The sequence below is a fragment of the Triticum dicoccoides genome, chromosome 4A (genome assembly GCF_002162155.2).
Source record: "Triticum dicoccoides isolate Atlit2015 ecotype Zavitan chromosome 4A, WEW_v2.0, whole genome shotgun sequence".
Lineage (NCBI taxonomy): Eukaryota > Viridiplantae > Streptophyta > Magnoliopsida > Poales > Poaceae > Triticum > Triticum dicoccoides.
This window is the reverse complement of record NC_041386.1, coordinates 743104383-743120830: the sequence shown is the minus strand read 5'-3', so window position 1 is coordinate 743120830 and position 16448 is coordinate 743104383. Positions and strand designations below refer to the sequence as shown.

Genomic DNA, 16448 nt, shown 5'->3' with positions numbered 1-16448 from the left:
GCACTACAGTTTTACAACGAAAGAAATAGTAGTAACACCAGACCTAAGTAAAGCCACTTTGTACGTATCAGCCACATCCTGCTAAATTGGTAATTTTGCTGCTTCATCCTCTTAACGATACACATACAACACTCTTTTGTTCAAAAACCAAAAACAAAATGGGATAGATATCCTTCTCTGAAGCTCAAATATATCAGTGATATTAATGGAGAGCACATTCACCTACCAAAAGGTATATATTCACTTATATCAAATATCTGCATATGAATAGAATGAAAATAGCAGCCTACTTTACATTCTACCTCTCGACAACGAAACAAAACATAATAAATTATATAACCACAAAATCATTCTTTTTAAAGGTCCAGCTGAAGAGTTAAAGGAGGCAATGCAAGGGAAAACTATGAAGGATCAGAGGGTTGATACAGTATCCAAGTGTTAACATATATGGTGGAAGTTCAAGCATGAGCTCACTCTTCTTTTACCAAATAGAAAAGGTGTGACTTATAGAATGAAGAACCGATGCAAGAAAGTCAACGGTTGTGCAGAGTACCATTATTTCGGTTTCCATAGTGAATTTTCATACAAAAGAAGTCTTCAGCTCGATTGTATCTTTAAAACAAAACAACTCAGCAAAATAGTATGCAATCCATCAGCCGAGTTCGCATTTTCTGCACATAGAAATAACAAAACAGTGTCAATCAAGTTACCTTCTACAGAAATAACTGTGTATTAAAATCCACACATAATCAAGAGATAACAGGTCGCATATCCATCAAATTAAATTTCTTGCACAAAGTAGAAAAATGCCCCAAAACATTATCATGCTTTCTAGTACTCGCTATGTGTAGTTGTGTCATTGCCGATTAGTGCATAGAACGGTATTGCCATGGATGAGCTAATGAGAATAGTATTGCTATGGATGAGCACAAAGAAGCAACAGCCGAAGGTGAGCACATTAAAGATACTCTGTCAGGAAAACAACGCCAAAAGGAATCTGGACGTGGCCGACCAACACCATCCTTAATCACATCAGTTAAAACTGTAGTTATAGTTATGGCCATTGAAAACAGGAGACCTGGTATGACAAGATAGATTTCAGATTATTGCATAAGAATAAGATGGCATATATGAATGATTGTTATTTCTTGTAAAATAGGTAATCAAATTAACAACTACAGTAAAAACTATGAACAATTGAAATGAACTATTGTAGGAAAGATAGAAGCAGCCTCAAACTAACCACTATTGGCTTTACCGATCTACTATTGTTCAGAGTGATTACCAACTACTGTAGAAAAAACCAAGGTTGGCATGAACATTCTTGGCCATAAAAAGAGACCCACGCAAAAATGCCGAGAAAAGTGAATCAGTGAAAACAAAAGCAAAAAACTGTATGTGAACAAGTGGAGTAGGCAGTAGGTAGATGTAGCATTTCGATGAAATTGGACCTAGTACCTTGTGGGCGGCCCCTTCGCCATTTAACGCACGACCAGACCTAGACTATAATCCAATTAATTCTTGCCAGATCCTAAAGTGTGGGATTATGTCAAACAAGAAAAAAAATCACATTAATGAAGCAATTATCAATTGAAGTGATCCAGAATTGAAGACTGCTAAGGGCTAACCATCACTCCCTTGTCCAAAGATCACATTTTGCAACTCCTAAAAAATAATACAGAAACCAAAGTCTCTAGACTGCAGGGGAAATTGCACTGCCTACAGCAAGATGGCAGCACATCTAAGATCTAAGTACATATATGAAGAAAAAGAAACCAACTAAGGCATCCCCGTCCCAGAGAGAAACCCTAGCCTACCAGAGATGGCCACGAGAGAGAGAAGGCAGGAAGCCGGGGAGAGAGGCTGCTCACGTGCGATGATGCGATGGCGGCCGGCGTGGCCGGGGACGGCCGCGAGCGTGGACGGGGAGGGGGAGGAGGCGGACGGTGCTTGGTCAGGAGGGCGCGGGCTCCGGGTCGGCGGGTCCGATGGCACCGCTGTCCTCGCCTCGTCGATGGTCCTCGGAGCGGCGGGGTGCAGCGGAGCGGAGGTGGCGGAGTGGGAGGAGGGGGGCACGAGGTGGAGAGGAGGCGGCGCCCCGACCAGAAGTGGAGACGGAGGAGATGGGGACGATTGGGGAGGAGGAGGAGCAGAGGTGGGGACTGGGGGAGGAAAGGAGGCGGCAGATTGGGGGTGGGTGCGGGGACGAGAGGTGGTCTAGGTGAGACGGGACGCGCAGCTGGTTTTCTTTCGCTCGTTCGCTGGCTCTGCTCTCCGCCCACAGTAGGAATAAAAGGAGACGTGGCTGGTGCCGCTAGTTGGGCGCACTAGCTCATCATTTATATGTTCAATGTTCCTTCTCCTGACTGAAGCAGCACTGAACATGTAGCATGTCTCTCTGTGTTTAGCTTGGAGAACATGCATTGACAGTCATCACTATTGTTAGCTAGGTTAAGACAACAAGCATCACAGCAGATAGCAGGTGAGGAGGCCACGGAATGGGCCGCGCACAAAGCCGCGGCAGAGTCGTTTGAGAGCCATCCACATGGACGGCCTTTGCTGCGGATTCCCAATGGTGCAATCCACGCCCAGCATGACCACAGTTGCCATCTCCTCCATGATCTGGGAATATCCCTGTCCACGGCATTCTAGAACACTTCCTGTTTGTTGTCCATCAGTTGGGTGAAGTTGTTCCGCGCCCAAGTAGCCAAATGACAATCCACTCCAGCTTCATTGCACATCCACCCCATGACAAACTCCAGCATGAGCACCCCAAAGCTGTACGTGCTTTTTGCCGGAATTATGTGCCCGGAATGCGTGGCCCTTGCGTTGAAGGATATAAATATACCAAGTTTCAGCAACAGAACTTGCCCCTTGATTCGTTTCTTCTCGGCCCATCTCGCTTTGACGTACTTGAAATTATCTTCACTTACATATTATTCAGCTGAATGAGCTGAGAAATGGAAGGAAAAGGCTGCACCTCTAGAAAAACAAGTGGTGTTGTTCCCTTGCACAACATGCATGCATGCCGGTCAAATGCACTGACTGAGGACGTCACAAGTAGACGAATTCAGGCCTTGGAGTTTGTGTGGAAATTCTACATTCTTGACGTCAACTGGGCTAAAAACATGTGTACATGCTTGCTCACGGGGTTGCCGTCAGATTGCCATTCAGTCAGGAACCTGGACTAAAATTGTTTAGAATTGCCATGAAACTCCGTTTTCAGCGGCAGAGAGAGGAATCCATCGTCTTCCTCACCATGCATACCACCACTGCCGAGCTCCTGCTCATATGCGTCCTAGCTGCCGCCAACTTGCTGGTCAGACGCACTTCAGCTCGGGCCAGCCGGCGGTTCGGCAGGCGCAAGCTGCATACCGCGGGAGCGGGACGCCCTGCTGTCCTTCAAGCGCGGCATCACCAGCGACCCCTTGGGCGTCCTTGACTCTTGGCACAAGGAAGGCCAAGGGGACTGCTGTCAGTGGAGGGGTGTCAAGTGCAGCAACCGGACCGGCCATGTCCTTAGACTTCATCTTCGTAATCTGCATGTGGACATGATCGATGGGTACTACACAGACACAGCTTTGGTTGGCCAGATAAGTAACTTTTTGCTTTCCATGGATCGTCTAGTGCACCTTGATCTTAGCATGAATTATCTCGAGGGCCCAAGTGGCCGCATGCCAGAGTTCTTGGGCTCTTTGGTGAGATTGAGATATCTTAACCTCTCCGGCATACCGTTTTCTGGCAGAGTGCCCCCTCAACTCGGCAACCTCTCAAACCTGCAGCATCTTGACCTCTCATGCCAAATTCGTACAGAAAGTATGTATTCAAGAGACATTTCATGGGTAGCGCGCATCCCTAACTTGCAGTATCTTGGAATGAATTTTGTAGACCTTAACACAATAGTTGATTGGCCTTATGTTGTTAACATGATTCCTTCTTTGAAGGCCCTCAATCTACGGTATTGCTCTCTTTCAACCGCAAATCATTCACTCCCACATATTAACCTTACCAAACTCGAGAGCCTTGATCTCTCCCACAACACTTTTGCCCACCCAATGGCACAAAGTTGGTTTTGGAATTTGACAGGACTCCAGCATCTCTACCTTGCCAGCACTCAGCTATATGGTCAAGCTCCTGATGCACTGGCACATATGACGTCCCTCCAAGTCCTTGATTTGTCATTTAATAGTAACATGGGGAGGATGACTACAAGCTTCAGAAATCTATGCAATCTGAGAAGCCTGAACCTCCTTTCATGTCCAATTGATGGAAATATAAAGGATGTTATGGAGAGGATGCCACAGTGTCCCTTGAACAAGCTGCAGGAGTTACATTTGGGCAACAGCGATATTACCGGAATCATGCCGGATCGGATAGCACACTTGACCAGCTTAACCGTTCTTGACATCTCCCATAACAACCTAACTGGAGGCATACCACGAGGGGTGGGGCTGCTCTCTAGTTTAAGCATCCTTGATCTCTCTAACAACAATCTCAATGGACCTGTACCATCTGAGATTGGCATGCTTGGTAATTTGACCGTATTGGAACTTGGAGGCAACAATCTCAGCGGGCATGTGCCATCTGACATCGGTATGCTTGGGAATTTGACAATGATGGATCTCGGAGGCAACAATTTGAATGGTGACTTCACCGAAGAACATTTTACAAGTCTAACGAGGTTAAAGGAGCTATATTTAAATGGGAATTCTTTGAGGATTACAGTTGGTCCTGATTGGATACCACCTTTCAGTTTAGAAGAAACAGATCTTGGTTCCTGCCAACTGGGCCCTTCGTTTCCTGCATGGCTTCAGTTCCAAGTGGACATTCTCTCGATGGGTATATCAAGCACAGGTATAGTGGATAGGCTTCCTGACTGGTTCAACACTACATTTGCAAAGGCCATTTCTCTGGACATCTCAAACAATGAAATCAACGGCGGGTTGCCAGGAAACATGGAATTCATGTCACTGCAATATTTCATTATCAGTTCAAATAAACTAACTGGTGAAATCCCAACCTTACCAAGAAATATTACCTACGTGGACATGTCTCAAAACTCTTTATCTGGAAATTTTCCATCAAACATCGGGACTCCAGATTTGAGTTCATTAGTGCTGGTCTCCAATCAAATAACTGGTCATATTCCCGAATCTCTCTGCAAAGTGGAAGCCTTGAATGCCTTGTACTTAAGTAGCAATCTTTTCGAGGGACAACTTCCTCAGTGTTTCGAGGTGAAGCACATTGACTTTCTCATGTTGAGTAACAATAGATTCTCTGGCAACTTCCCATCGGTTCTAAAAAATTGTGGACAATTGAAGGCTCTAGATTTGTCACGTAATAGTTTTTCTGGAAAGTTGCCATTGTGGATTGGAGATTTGGTTGAATTACGATTTTTGCGGCTAAACCAGAATAAGTTTTCCGGAGAAATCCCAGCCACCATCTCAAATCTTAATCGCCTTCACCATCTGAACCTAGCAGGAAATGACTTATCTGGCGGCATACCGAGACATCTGCCAAATGTGACGGCCATGACAAGAAAGCTTGATTCAGAACCTATTGACGGTTACCCGGAAATAGTTGGTACATATGATTTTTCCTCTGTGGTCGTCAAGGGACGGGAACTTAATTATAGTATTGGCATTTTGGAATTGGTGAGCATTGACTTATCTTTCAACCAACTGTCTGGGAGAATACCAGAAGAATTAGTTGCTCTTGATGCGTTGATGAACTTGAATCTATCATGTAACCACTTGAGTGGGAAAATTCCAATTAAGCTTGGGGCCTTGCAGGCTTTGGAATCACCTGACCTCTCAAGGAACATGCTTTCTGGTGGAATCCCTTCAAGCCTATCAGATATAACCTATTTGAGCTACTTAGACTTGTCTGATAACAATCTAACAGGGAGAATACCACCAGGACGTCAGCTTGACACCCTCTACACCCAGCAACCTTTCATGTACAATGGCAACAATGGTCTATGTGGCCCTCCTCTTCCAAATAGTTGCCCCGGAAAGAATGCAACAACACAAGATGATCCAAAAAGGAATGATCATTCCTTTGAGCCAATGACCTTTTATTTTGGACTCGCTCTGGGATTTATTCTGGGTCTTTGGGTTGTGTTCTGCATCATGTTGCTTAAGAAAGCATGGAGAATTGCTTATTTCCGTGTGGTTGACAGGACATATGATCAGATGTATGTATTTGCCGTTCTTACATGGCAAAGCTGGGCCAGCAAGGGAGCTACAAATTGAGTAATAAGAGCTCCGAAGAAGCATGAAGTAGCATATTAAGCTGAAATTTTTATTTCCTTGAAGTTAAAGTAAAGGATAATGATGATTTGTAATTGTCTATGCATGTATGATAATACTTTTGAACTCTTGTATGATAATGACTAGCACATATGCTCGTGCGTTGCAACGGAAAAAATTAGTGTGTCCATAAAAAACATCGGAATGGTGCCACCGTCACAAAGGTGCACGCCAAAATCTAGATATTTTTATTTCTCATAAAAATCAGATTATGTACATAATGAAATGATGGGTAACCTAATAGACACAATATTTGTTTCTAATAAAAAATTACATACTAATAGCACAACATAAAGATCAATACGTTTATCCCTTCGCCATCGAACCGCGGGTCTCTGCATTTTCTATTTATCCCATGTCAGCACAAACCCATATAGACAACAACAACAACAACAAAACTTCTCATAAAAAACAGAGTTGAACCAAGTTGAGCTGCAGTCTGGCTTTGTGTGGTAGCATACATTGGACCGACTCTTGTTCTGCATTGGTAGCATACATTGGGACATCTCTTGCTGTGCGGGGATGGCTGAAGTCTCGCGTCTTACCTTCGGACCTCGTCCAAGGTAGCAATCCCATGAAGTCATGTTTAAATACTCTTTATGCAACCTGTAATTCTCTGCCTTTAATTATTGAGATAGCCTACAAATCATCTTCCTTGCAAATTATGATCATCTTCCTTAATTATGTGGCAGCCCATACAATCATCCCTTTTTGTCATGGAGGATGCACAACACGCCCCCCCATCTCGTTTATTTAGCTCACATCCTTTAGTCACAACAATGTTGCTTTCCTCCTTCCCCACGTTTGCTTGTTGATCTGAACAAGTGTGAATCCTTTTCTGACACCGGGGTGGTAATAATAAACATGGCATTTGCTAGCTCAGTGGTTGGTGTCTCTTACACTGAACGAAAGGTCATAAGTTCGATTCCAGCCAAGAGCAACATATTCTCCATCTAAGCGAGGCAGACGTGCGGAGGCCCATTAAAGCGCGCGAGCCCATGTTGACGAAAATATTATTAGTATAAATAGAATGCATGTGGTGCGTAGAAAATTAGTACCACCTCATAAAAACCAATAATAATATAGATCATCTAAGCGGGACGAAACCAAGAATATCACCTTGCTTTAATAGTAGGTATAGATGATTCCTAATTGTCTATACTGTTCAGTTGATTGTTTGGTCCGTTGCTTCATCGTTCAGAGTTTCACAGTTGGTGACTCTGTTTTTCCTGTGCTGTGTATATACTTTCTGTGGAACACACCGTCTTGGTAAGGAGTACAGGGCCACAGGGGTGCTGACACCTACTCCCTCCGTTCCTAAATAATTGTCTTTTTAGAGATTTCAACAAGTGACTACATACGAAGCAAAATGAGTGAATCTACACTCTAAAACATGTCTACATACATCCGTATGTTGTAGTCCATTTGAGATGGCTAGAAAGATAATTATTTGGGAACGGAGGGAGTACTTTTTATAGCAGCATGAGGATCCTTTTCCATCAAACCGTATACACATTATACCCAGTTTTTATCAAACTTCAAAAAATAGCGCAAGGAACATGATTCGACCTCGAGACCTTTGGGTCTAAGGAGAACCACACTAACCAACCAGGCAACCATAATGCTTGCACCTATTTACCTCATTGCGGAACCAGTCCTTTTATCATTATTTCTTCTTAGTTTTTTCTTATTCACTTTTTTTCATTTTTTGTTTCTTTTTTATTTTTTTTAAAAAGCCCACACTTATAAAATTTTGTTCAAAATTTCAAAAAAATTCTGTTTTTCATATTATTTTTATAAAGTACAAATATTTGCATTTAAAAAAAATGTACAAATAAGTAAAAAATGTTCGCTTAAATCAAAAAATACTCACATCGATGCAATTAAATTAAAGTTCATGAATAAAAGTTCTGGACATCTATTAAATAAAAAAATTAAAGTAAAAAAAATCAATCAGCGACCGGTTTATTGTTTGTTTTTTGTTTCTTTCTCATTCTTGTTGTTTTTCGGTTTTTTTGTTCTTTTTCTTGTACAAAAAATACTCATATCAATATAATGAACCCAAATTTTACCAACATGTAAGGCAGCTCAAGGCAGGCCTCCACGCAAAATTTGAAGAAATTCGGACACCGATAGCACGTTGTGTCACGTTCGGTTAGTGTTTGTAGTTTTTCACCGGAAAACCCCCAAAAAGATGCATAAAATGAAATTTATCATGAATGCTTGTCATGATGATACTAGTTTGTGCAAGAAATTTGGGTCCATTTTATGATGTGAAAAAAGTGCATCCAGACTTGCCCTACCGGCCTACCTGAACCACCACCTTTGAACATGGTGTGCTTCTTCTCATGCATGAATGACACCATTTTTTTCAAGCACATGGGCATGCTCATAGTAGGTCCCCATGCAAAATTTGAAGCAATTTGGACACCGAACGCAGGCTGCGTCACGTTTGACTAGTGTTTTTGGGTTTTTCACCGGGAAAACTCTAGAAAATGCATAGAATATTAGAAACTCAATGAAATTTATGATAGATGCTTGGCACGGTGATGCTAGTGTGTGGAAAAAATTTGGTTCCATTTTATTGATGTGAAAAAAATGTGCATTCAGACTTGCCTTGCCGACCTACCCAAACCATCACCTTTGAACATGGTGTGCTTCTTGCCATGCATAAAATGATACCAAATTTTGCTAGCATGTGATTATGCTCATGGTAGGCCTCCATGCAAAAATTGAGGAATTCGGACACCCAACACACGTGGTGTCATGTTTGGCTAGTGTTTTGGGGGTTTTTTCAGCGGAAAAACCATAGAAAATACATAAAATGTTTGAACTCTATGATATTTATCATGGATATTTTGGCATGGTGATGCTAGTGCATGAAAAGAAATCGGGTTCATTTCATTGATGTGAAAAAAAGTGCATGCGGACTTGCCCTACTGGCCTACCCGAGCCACCACCTTTGAACATGGTGTTCTTCTTGCCATGCATGAAATTACACCGACTTTTGCCAGCATCTGGGCATGCTCATGACAGGCCTCCATGCAAAAATTGAAGGAATTATGATACCTAACGCACGTTACGTCACGTTCGGCTAGTGTTTTGAGAGTTTGTTCACAGGAAAACCCTAGAAAATGTATGAATTGTCAGAACTCTATGAAATTGATCATGGATGCTTGGCAATGTGATACTAGTGTGTGGAAAATTTTGGGTCCATTATATTGATGTGAGCTTTTTCTGAAAAGGAAAAAGGAAAAAATGAAAAAAATGAAAAACAACAAGAATGAAAAAGAAACAAAAAAGAGCAATAAAGCAGCCGCTAATTGATATATTTTCATTTTTATTTTTGTACTGAATTTATGTACAGAAATTTTAATAGTGTTCGATCTTTTTACGTGAGCATGTTTCTTTTTAAATGAACAATAACGGGCATTTTTGTTTAAACGGCCAATAAACGGACATTTTGTTTAAATGACCAATAAACGAACATTTTTTCTATTTAATAGATGTGCATAAATTTAATTATATTGATGTGAGCATTTTTTATTTAAATGAACAAAATTTTGACATGTTTGTACGATATTTTTAATGTGAATATTTGTACTTTATGCATAAAATTTTAAAAATCGAACATATTTCGAAACAATTTAGCAAAATTACTGAAGTTTGAGCATTTTTTCGGAAAAGAAAAGGAAACGAAAAAACGAATAGTAAAAACGAAAAAAAAAACAATGATAAGACCTGTTCAACATTAGGCCGGCCCAGCTGCGAACTGAAGTAGAAGAAAAATAAACTAGAAGTAAATATGCACAAGCATTAGCATGTCCTAGTTGGTGGTACTCCTTGGACAAAAAAGTGCATCGCGTATATGTACGCAGGTCTCGTATCTGCGCGTGTGAAAAGACCGTCCTACCCTTTATTATGAAGGGGTACAGAGAGATCTCAGCCGTCAATGTGTTTAGGGGTTGTACCGAAGCAAAAGTGGTGTGGTTTATGCTGTGATTGTATTGGTTTGAGATTACACGCTGTTGTTCATGAAATTTCAAAGAAAGTGTAAGTTATTTCAGAATAGCACAACCAACCTGGCGAACAGATCTTCTCCCTGTGTGTCTGAAACAGTTATTGAGATGGGTGCAGCAGCAGCAGGATTGATGAGTCCTACTGGAGAGTAGGATGCATCCTGCAAGGCATGGCTCCACTCCACAGCTTCCTCAAGGCTAATGCATTCGAATTCAGTTCCTTAAAACTAGAGATGCCAGGTGATAGTATCTTATTATTTGTGTGGAATGAGTTCCGGGTGAATCTTGTAATGCTACCTGGGGACGTCACAAGAGGCTCCATGTAGTATCTGCTGTTGTTATCTAGTAGGAGAACATGTGCTCTGACTGTTGTTAGCTAAGGTTCAGTCTTCTTCAATGGGTTTTGTCCTAAAAAGAATGACTCCACATGGATCCAGATTTGTTGTCGCCAAGGGCGGAAAAAACAAGTTTCAGCAATTCAGTGTTAGGCTTTTGAAGACATAGTATTATCATTATAGCATCGAATTTAAGATGGTTGAGTGCTAGTACGTTAGGTACCTTGCATTCAAGCAGGAAGTTCGCAACCATTTGCCCTGTCCCTTGCAACCGGCAGAAGAGCAGGTCAAGCTCCTCCCTTGGCTTTGGGGCATCCTGAGGCTTTTCTTGCCAAGCAAAAAGAAAGCAGAGCCACCATCTGATCTGGAGTAGCATACACTTCAAAGTTCAAAGTACCACAGAACATAAGCTCTGTCAATATCAGTTCATCAGCTGAGCGGACCTCACATGCCACTATATCTTTTTTCACTTGGATAACATCCTCACTGGTGATGTATCTGAAAAAAATAAAGTATGCGCCCGATACAATTCATGAAAAAAAATGGAGATTGACACAACAGCTAAATTATTTATATTCAAGCAGACACAAACAACAAAACCTTTCATAGACTCACCATACAAACTAAACTGCAATTCGCAATCAGTATATACACATTTACTCATGGGGGGAAGTTACATTCAGTACTACAGCCTATCAGCTGCTCTGCATTTGTTCAATAGTTGTGTTCTGCATTTGTTCTTTCCCATCAGGTGCCCAAGAAGATCATAAATTGGCTCTACCACAAATACTTATAGTGGCAATACTTCCTAAGAATTGAAGAATTTGTTTCCAGAAGCATGAAATGGTCTGCTGCCAACTTAACTCAATATTCTGTAACGAAGGAAATTAACTTTGCAAGTTCCAAATGAGCAAGCACTCGAAAGCCTAACATTATTATAGATCCAACATAAGCGAAAATGCTCTTTGGAGGCCGAGCTCCATGCAGCTCGTTATCTCGGTGGTCAGTCATCGTATCCATCAGCTGCAGCCTCGCATTAATTACATGTATTTCAGCTCAGGGGCATACACCCCACACGGTATTCTGTATTTACCTACGGTGTCAGCCCATGTTGTCGAAGCCGCGCTGCCAGGCTGGTCAAGCGTGCGACGGATTCACCCATCATGTCTAGGCAGTCTAGCTGCTCATGAACACGGGCATGCATACACTCTCATGTTCATAGTCAACAAAAGGTGCAAAAAAGTGAACCCTCGTTCATGAATTGGCACGCAGATGTCCAACAACAAAAATGACAGCAGCGATGTTGACCAGCCTACGTGCAGATATTTCAACAAGATGGCCTCTGTTACTTTCAGGCTGTGTGTGCCCTTGTCATTGAGATTTTTTGAACTCTAGACATGCCTCCGGCAGATCAGATGGGTACGAGGATATCTTTTTCCACCTACTTCTAGGCCAAAATCGTTGTCGACATCGGCTGCTGAAAACCTAATTGCTTGATCTTCGTCTATACTCATTTCACATGTGTCTACATCCACCCTTTCCATGAGAAACGAACTGAATTTTAACTTCAGTTTTGGGAGTCCTTTAAGTCTCCTTCAAATCCAATCTCTGTCAAGATATTTGCTCAGCTTCTGCACTGAAATCGTCCGATGTAACCGCTCCTGGACCTACGGCAGCGGCTAACTCGCGGGCTCCATGTTTTGTAAATCCGGCACATCTAGATCTAGATTGATTTCCATGCCGGCCGAGGGCGGCGATGCGATGAAGTGCGCCCTACAGAGTACAGACTGAACGCAAAAGGGAGGAGGTGGGGTGTGGAAAAATCATTGTTAACAAGTGTTGTATATTTGTACTCATACATGTATTGTATACGGCCTGCATGCCGGTTCTGTTGTAACCACCCGCTGCTCAGACGGATCACGATCCGCTCCTCTAGCTGTGGCCTGCGTGCCTACATCTGCGCTAGCAGTTCAGCTCCTCGCTATATGTACTCTGTACCTGTTCTCTATCAATAACAGCAGTGTGTGTGGAAATCCCAACCTTAGCTATCATGTTCACACGAGTCAGCAGCTAAAACGCAGGCCCATGTACAAATCGTGAACACACACTGACTGACTTTAGAGATCGTAAGGTTGTACATGGTGTATCTCTATTAAATAGAGATCGTATATATAGCTAAAAAGGCACACACTACGCATCCTGATGCCACAACGACCGACACAGATTACGGTCTCCAGGCAGCTCGTCCGTTGCATGTGTGAAGCAGTCAGGGACATAATAAACAGTGTTTCTGTAGCATTATGAAAATCTTCCTGTTCTCAGAATATGCAACCACATCATGCACAGATAAAAGCAAGAACGAACAAACACTATTACGAGAGAAGGCAACATTTTGATATAAAGGTGCTCATTGCAATCAGGGGTGTCTCATTTTGCTTCATTTTCACATGAACAGTAGGGAAGGCCTTTACCTTTTGCTTTTTAAAAAGTAACTAAGGCACTTGGCTTAGCCGGCGGCCTTACAGGTTATAGCAGGTGAGAAGGCCACCGAATCGGCCACGCCCACAGCCGTGGCGGAGTCGTTTGAGAGCCATCTGCATGGACGGCCTTTGCTGCGGATCATCGACAGTGCAATCCACACCCAGTCTGAGCACGGTCGCCATCTCCTCCATGTACTGTGCTTGATCTGGGATGCCCTTGTCCACAGCAATCTTGAACCGTTCCAGCTTCTTTGCCATCAGTTCACTGCAGTTGTCACGAGCCCATATGGCCAACTGACCATCCACCCCATTGGCCACCCGCCCTGTGACGAGCTCCAGCAGCACCACACCAAAGCTGTACGTGTCTACCTTCTCCATCAGCTGGCTTGCCGCCCTCCCATATTCTGTAATTAATAATTTGAATAGGGCCTTGCTTCGGTAGACCCCCCCCCCCTCCCAACAAAACGTAGAAGGGCAGAATGGGCATACGGAAGAAACGTATACCCACCTCGTATTGTACAGCTCTGCCGGGCATACGTATACCGCGTGAATGAAAAAAAAAGTACCCACGATCTAAGCCCGGCCCCATCTGGTCGCCCGCCCGCCGATCATGCGGTAGTTCCATAGTTGGCGATCGCCGCCGCCGCGGATCGCCGCCGTCCGAACCCCGTCCGAGGCCACCCTCGCCGTCCCAACGTCGCCCGTCGCCGCCCTCACCGTCCCAACATCGCCCGTCGCCGCCCTCGCCGTCCCAACATCGCCCGTCGCCGCATCTCACCGTCCCAACGTCACCCGTCGCCGCATCTCACCGTCGTCCGACGACGCGGACGTGAAGGGCCCGACGTCTGACGCCGCCCTCGCCGCCCGAACCCCGTCCGACACCGCCCTCGCCGTCGCAACATCGTCCGTCGCCGCATCTCACTGTCGTCGTCCTACGCCGGGGACGTGAAGGGCCTGACGTCTGACGCCGCCTCCGCAGCACTGTCGTCGAACGTCGGCGACGTCTACACCGCAGGCCAAGGTTTGTCATGTAAACCTAGCTAGGGTTTAGAAGTGAGGGCTAGTTCATGCATGTACGGATTTAGGGTTTAGGGTTCATCAAAACCTCCCGCCGCAGCGCCTCCTCTACGGACTAGGGCATGATTTACAGAACTAGCGTTGGTTTGGGCATGATGCATTGTACTAAACGTAACACATGATGTTTTGCAGTTCTGTGAGATAGGCGTGTTGACATGGACGAAGAATCCGCATTCGGGAGGGACGAGAATGGTACTGATAAGGTGACTAAGACCGATAACGATAATTTGAACGAAGATGATGACAGCAGCGACAACGATTCCGTCTCGTCATATGATATCTTACCTCCGGAGGATTTTGATAATAATGTACATGGCGCAAATAGCGAAAACGTAAGTGGCATATATTTTGTTTTTATTTTTGAATTTGCAAAGTATGGCATGGCTAACTGTATATCTTTGTGTACAAATTTACAGGAAGATGTGGATGTTAACAATGTGCAACATAGTTGGCAGGAATCATTTGCAGATAACTTGAGCCAGGTTAGTTGATAGATGTTGTACATCGATCAATAATATGATTTAAATGATAATAATTGACATATATATTTTCAAATGAATGTTGTAGGAGGAGTCAGATGGTCCGAGCGTTGATCACGATGAGGGAGAGATCGATATTGAGGAGGCTCGGAGGCAGCAGAAGATGCTTGAGACACATTGGAAGGTCATGGCTATGACCTTTCGGTCGCAAGGGGATGCATACATATTCTACAACAATCACGCCAGAGAGCACGGGTTTAGCATCAGGAAACAGAAGGTGAAACGAGGTGCTTCGGGAATGATCCGGTACCGGCGGTTTCTTTGCTCCAGGGCAGGGAGAAGGCAGAGCAAATTCATAACCATGGAGGGCCGCAAGCGCAGGCTTAGACCGGAGACTCGTTGTGACTGCGGTGCACATACGGTGGTGAAGCTGGACAGAGAACGTGGCGTTTGGTTCGTCGCATCATTCGTGGATGATCACAACCACGCGATGGCTCGGCCCGACGAGGTTTGTTTTTTATGGTCACACAAACGGATTGGAGATGGCCAGAGGGCCGAGATATTGGCGATGGAAGCGGCCGGGATAAGAAAGCATATTATAATGGATAACTTCATCAGCAGATACGGTTCGTACGATAAGTGCGGGCTTATCAGGAGGGACATTTACAATCTTTGTTGTAGAGAAAAAATGAAGCTCATTGCAAAGGGTGATGCAGAGACGGCAGTTGGCATTATGAGGAGCAGGAAGGAGAAGGACCCTGAGTTTTTTTTTGAGTATGTGCATGACAAGGAAGGGCGACTGAAGAGTATGTTCTGGTGCGATGCACAGTCGCGGAGGGACTATCAGGACTACGGAGATGTGGTCGTGTTTGATAGCACGTATAAGATGAACAGATACGGTATGCCGTTCGTCCCCTTTGTAGGAGTTAACAACCACCATTGCACCACAGTGTTTGGTTGTGCCATCATTGCTGACGAGACGGAAGGGACATACGTGTGGCTGCTGCAGACATTTATGAAGGCAAACTGTCAGGTGAAGCCAAAGTCAATAATTACAGACGGTGACGCTGCAATGTTCCGGGCTATTCGGACCGTCCTTTCAGATGTTTTCCATCGTCTTTGCTCCTGGCATATCGAGAAAAATATGCAAAGGCACCTGCATTACAAGTCACTGGATGAGTTCAGATCGCTCCTGTACTATGCCACCTCTCAAGCGAACTTTGAGCAAAGATGGAAAGCTTTCTATGATAAGTGGAAGACGGATAGAACCGAAGAGTGGCTTGACAGGATGTACATGAAGAGGAGACTTCGGGTAGCTTCATATCTTTCCGATGGTTTTTTCCTTGGTATGCGAAGTAACCAGAGGAGTGAAAGCCTCAACTCCTGCCTTCACCTTCACCTGGACTACGATATGACAATTGTTGATTTGGTGGTGCATTATGAGAACTGTATAGTTCGCCTGCGTGAGAACGAGGCGTACGATGACTGCGAGGCATTCCAGAAGGAACCATCGTCGGTTACTGAATATAAGGCCCTTGAGGAGCATGCCGCCAAAGTATTCACACCTGCTAATTTCTACATCCTGCAAGATGATTTGCATAAGATGGGTCAGCTGGAGATATTTGAGACGCTCGTGGGAATTGGGCGTCAAACATTCATGGTGACATGAAAGGATAACCGCAAGTTCAGGTACAATGTCGGGGGCGGTTTATGAGAGGCTAGCGCGCGGGTCGGGGGTGGATTTATG

The 16448-nt window shown here is 44.0% G+C and overlaps 1 protein-coding gene and 1 pseudogene across 1 annotated transcript in view; one reads left to right on the top strand and one right to left on the bottom strand.

The window, feature by feature from the left end:
• Positions 1 to 3259: 3259 nt before the first annotated feature.
• On the top strand, positions 3260 to 6254 carry LOC119290006 (annotated as a pseudogene).
• A 3273-nt stretch (positions 6255 to 9527) lies between these two features.
• The window catches only part of LOC119284394 (MDIS1-interacting receptor like kinase 1-like), an 8533-nt gene continuing 1612 nt past the window's right edge, over positions 9528 to 16448 (bottom strand). The window contains exons 2-5 of the mRNA XM_037563531.1: positions 13189 to 13549; positions 11063 to 11163; positions 10889 to 10992; positions 9528 to 9548 (exon numbers count right to left, since the gene is read on the bottom strand). Of these exons, the coding sequence (XP_037419428.1) occupies positions 9528 to 9548; positions 10889 to 10992; positions 11063 to 11163; positions 13189 to 13549 (587 nt within the window). The remainder of the gene's footprint in view (positions 9549 to 10888; positions 10993 to 11062; positions 11164 to 13188; positions 13550 to 16448) is intronic.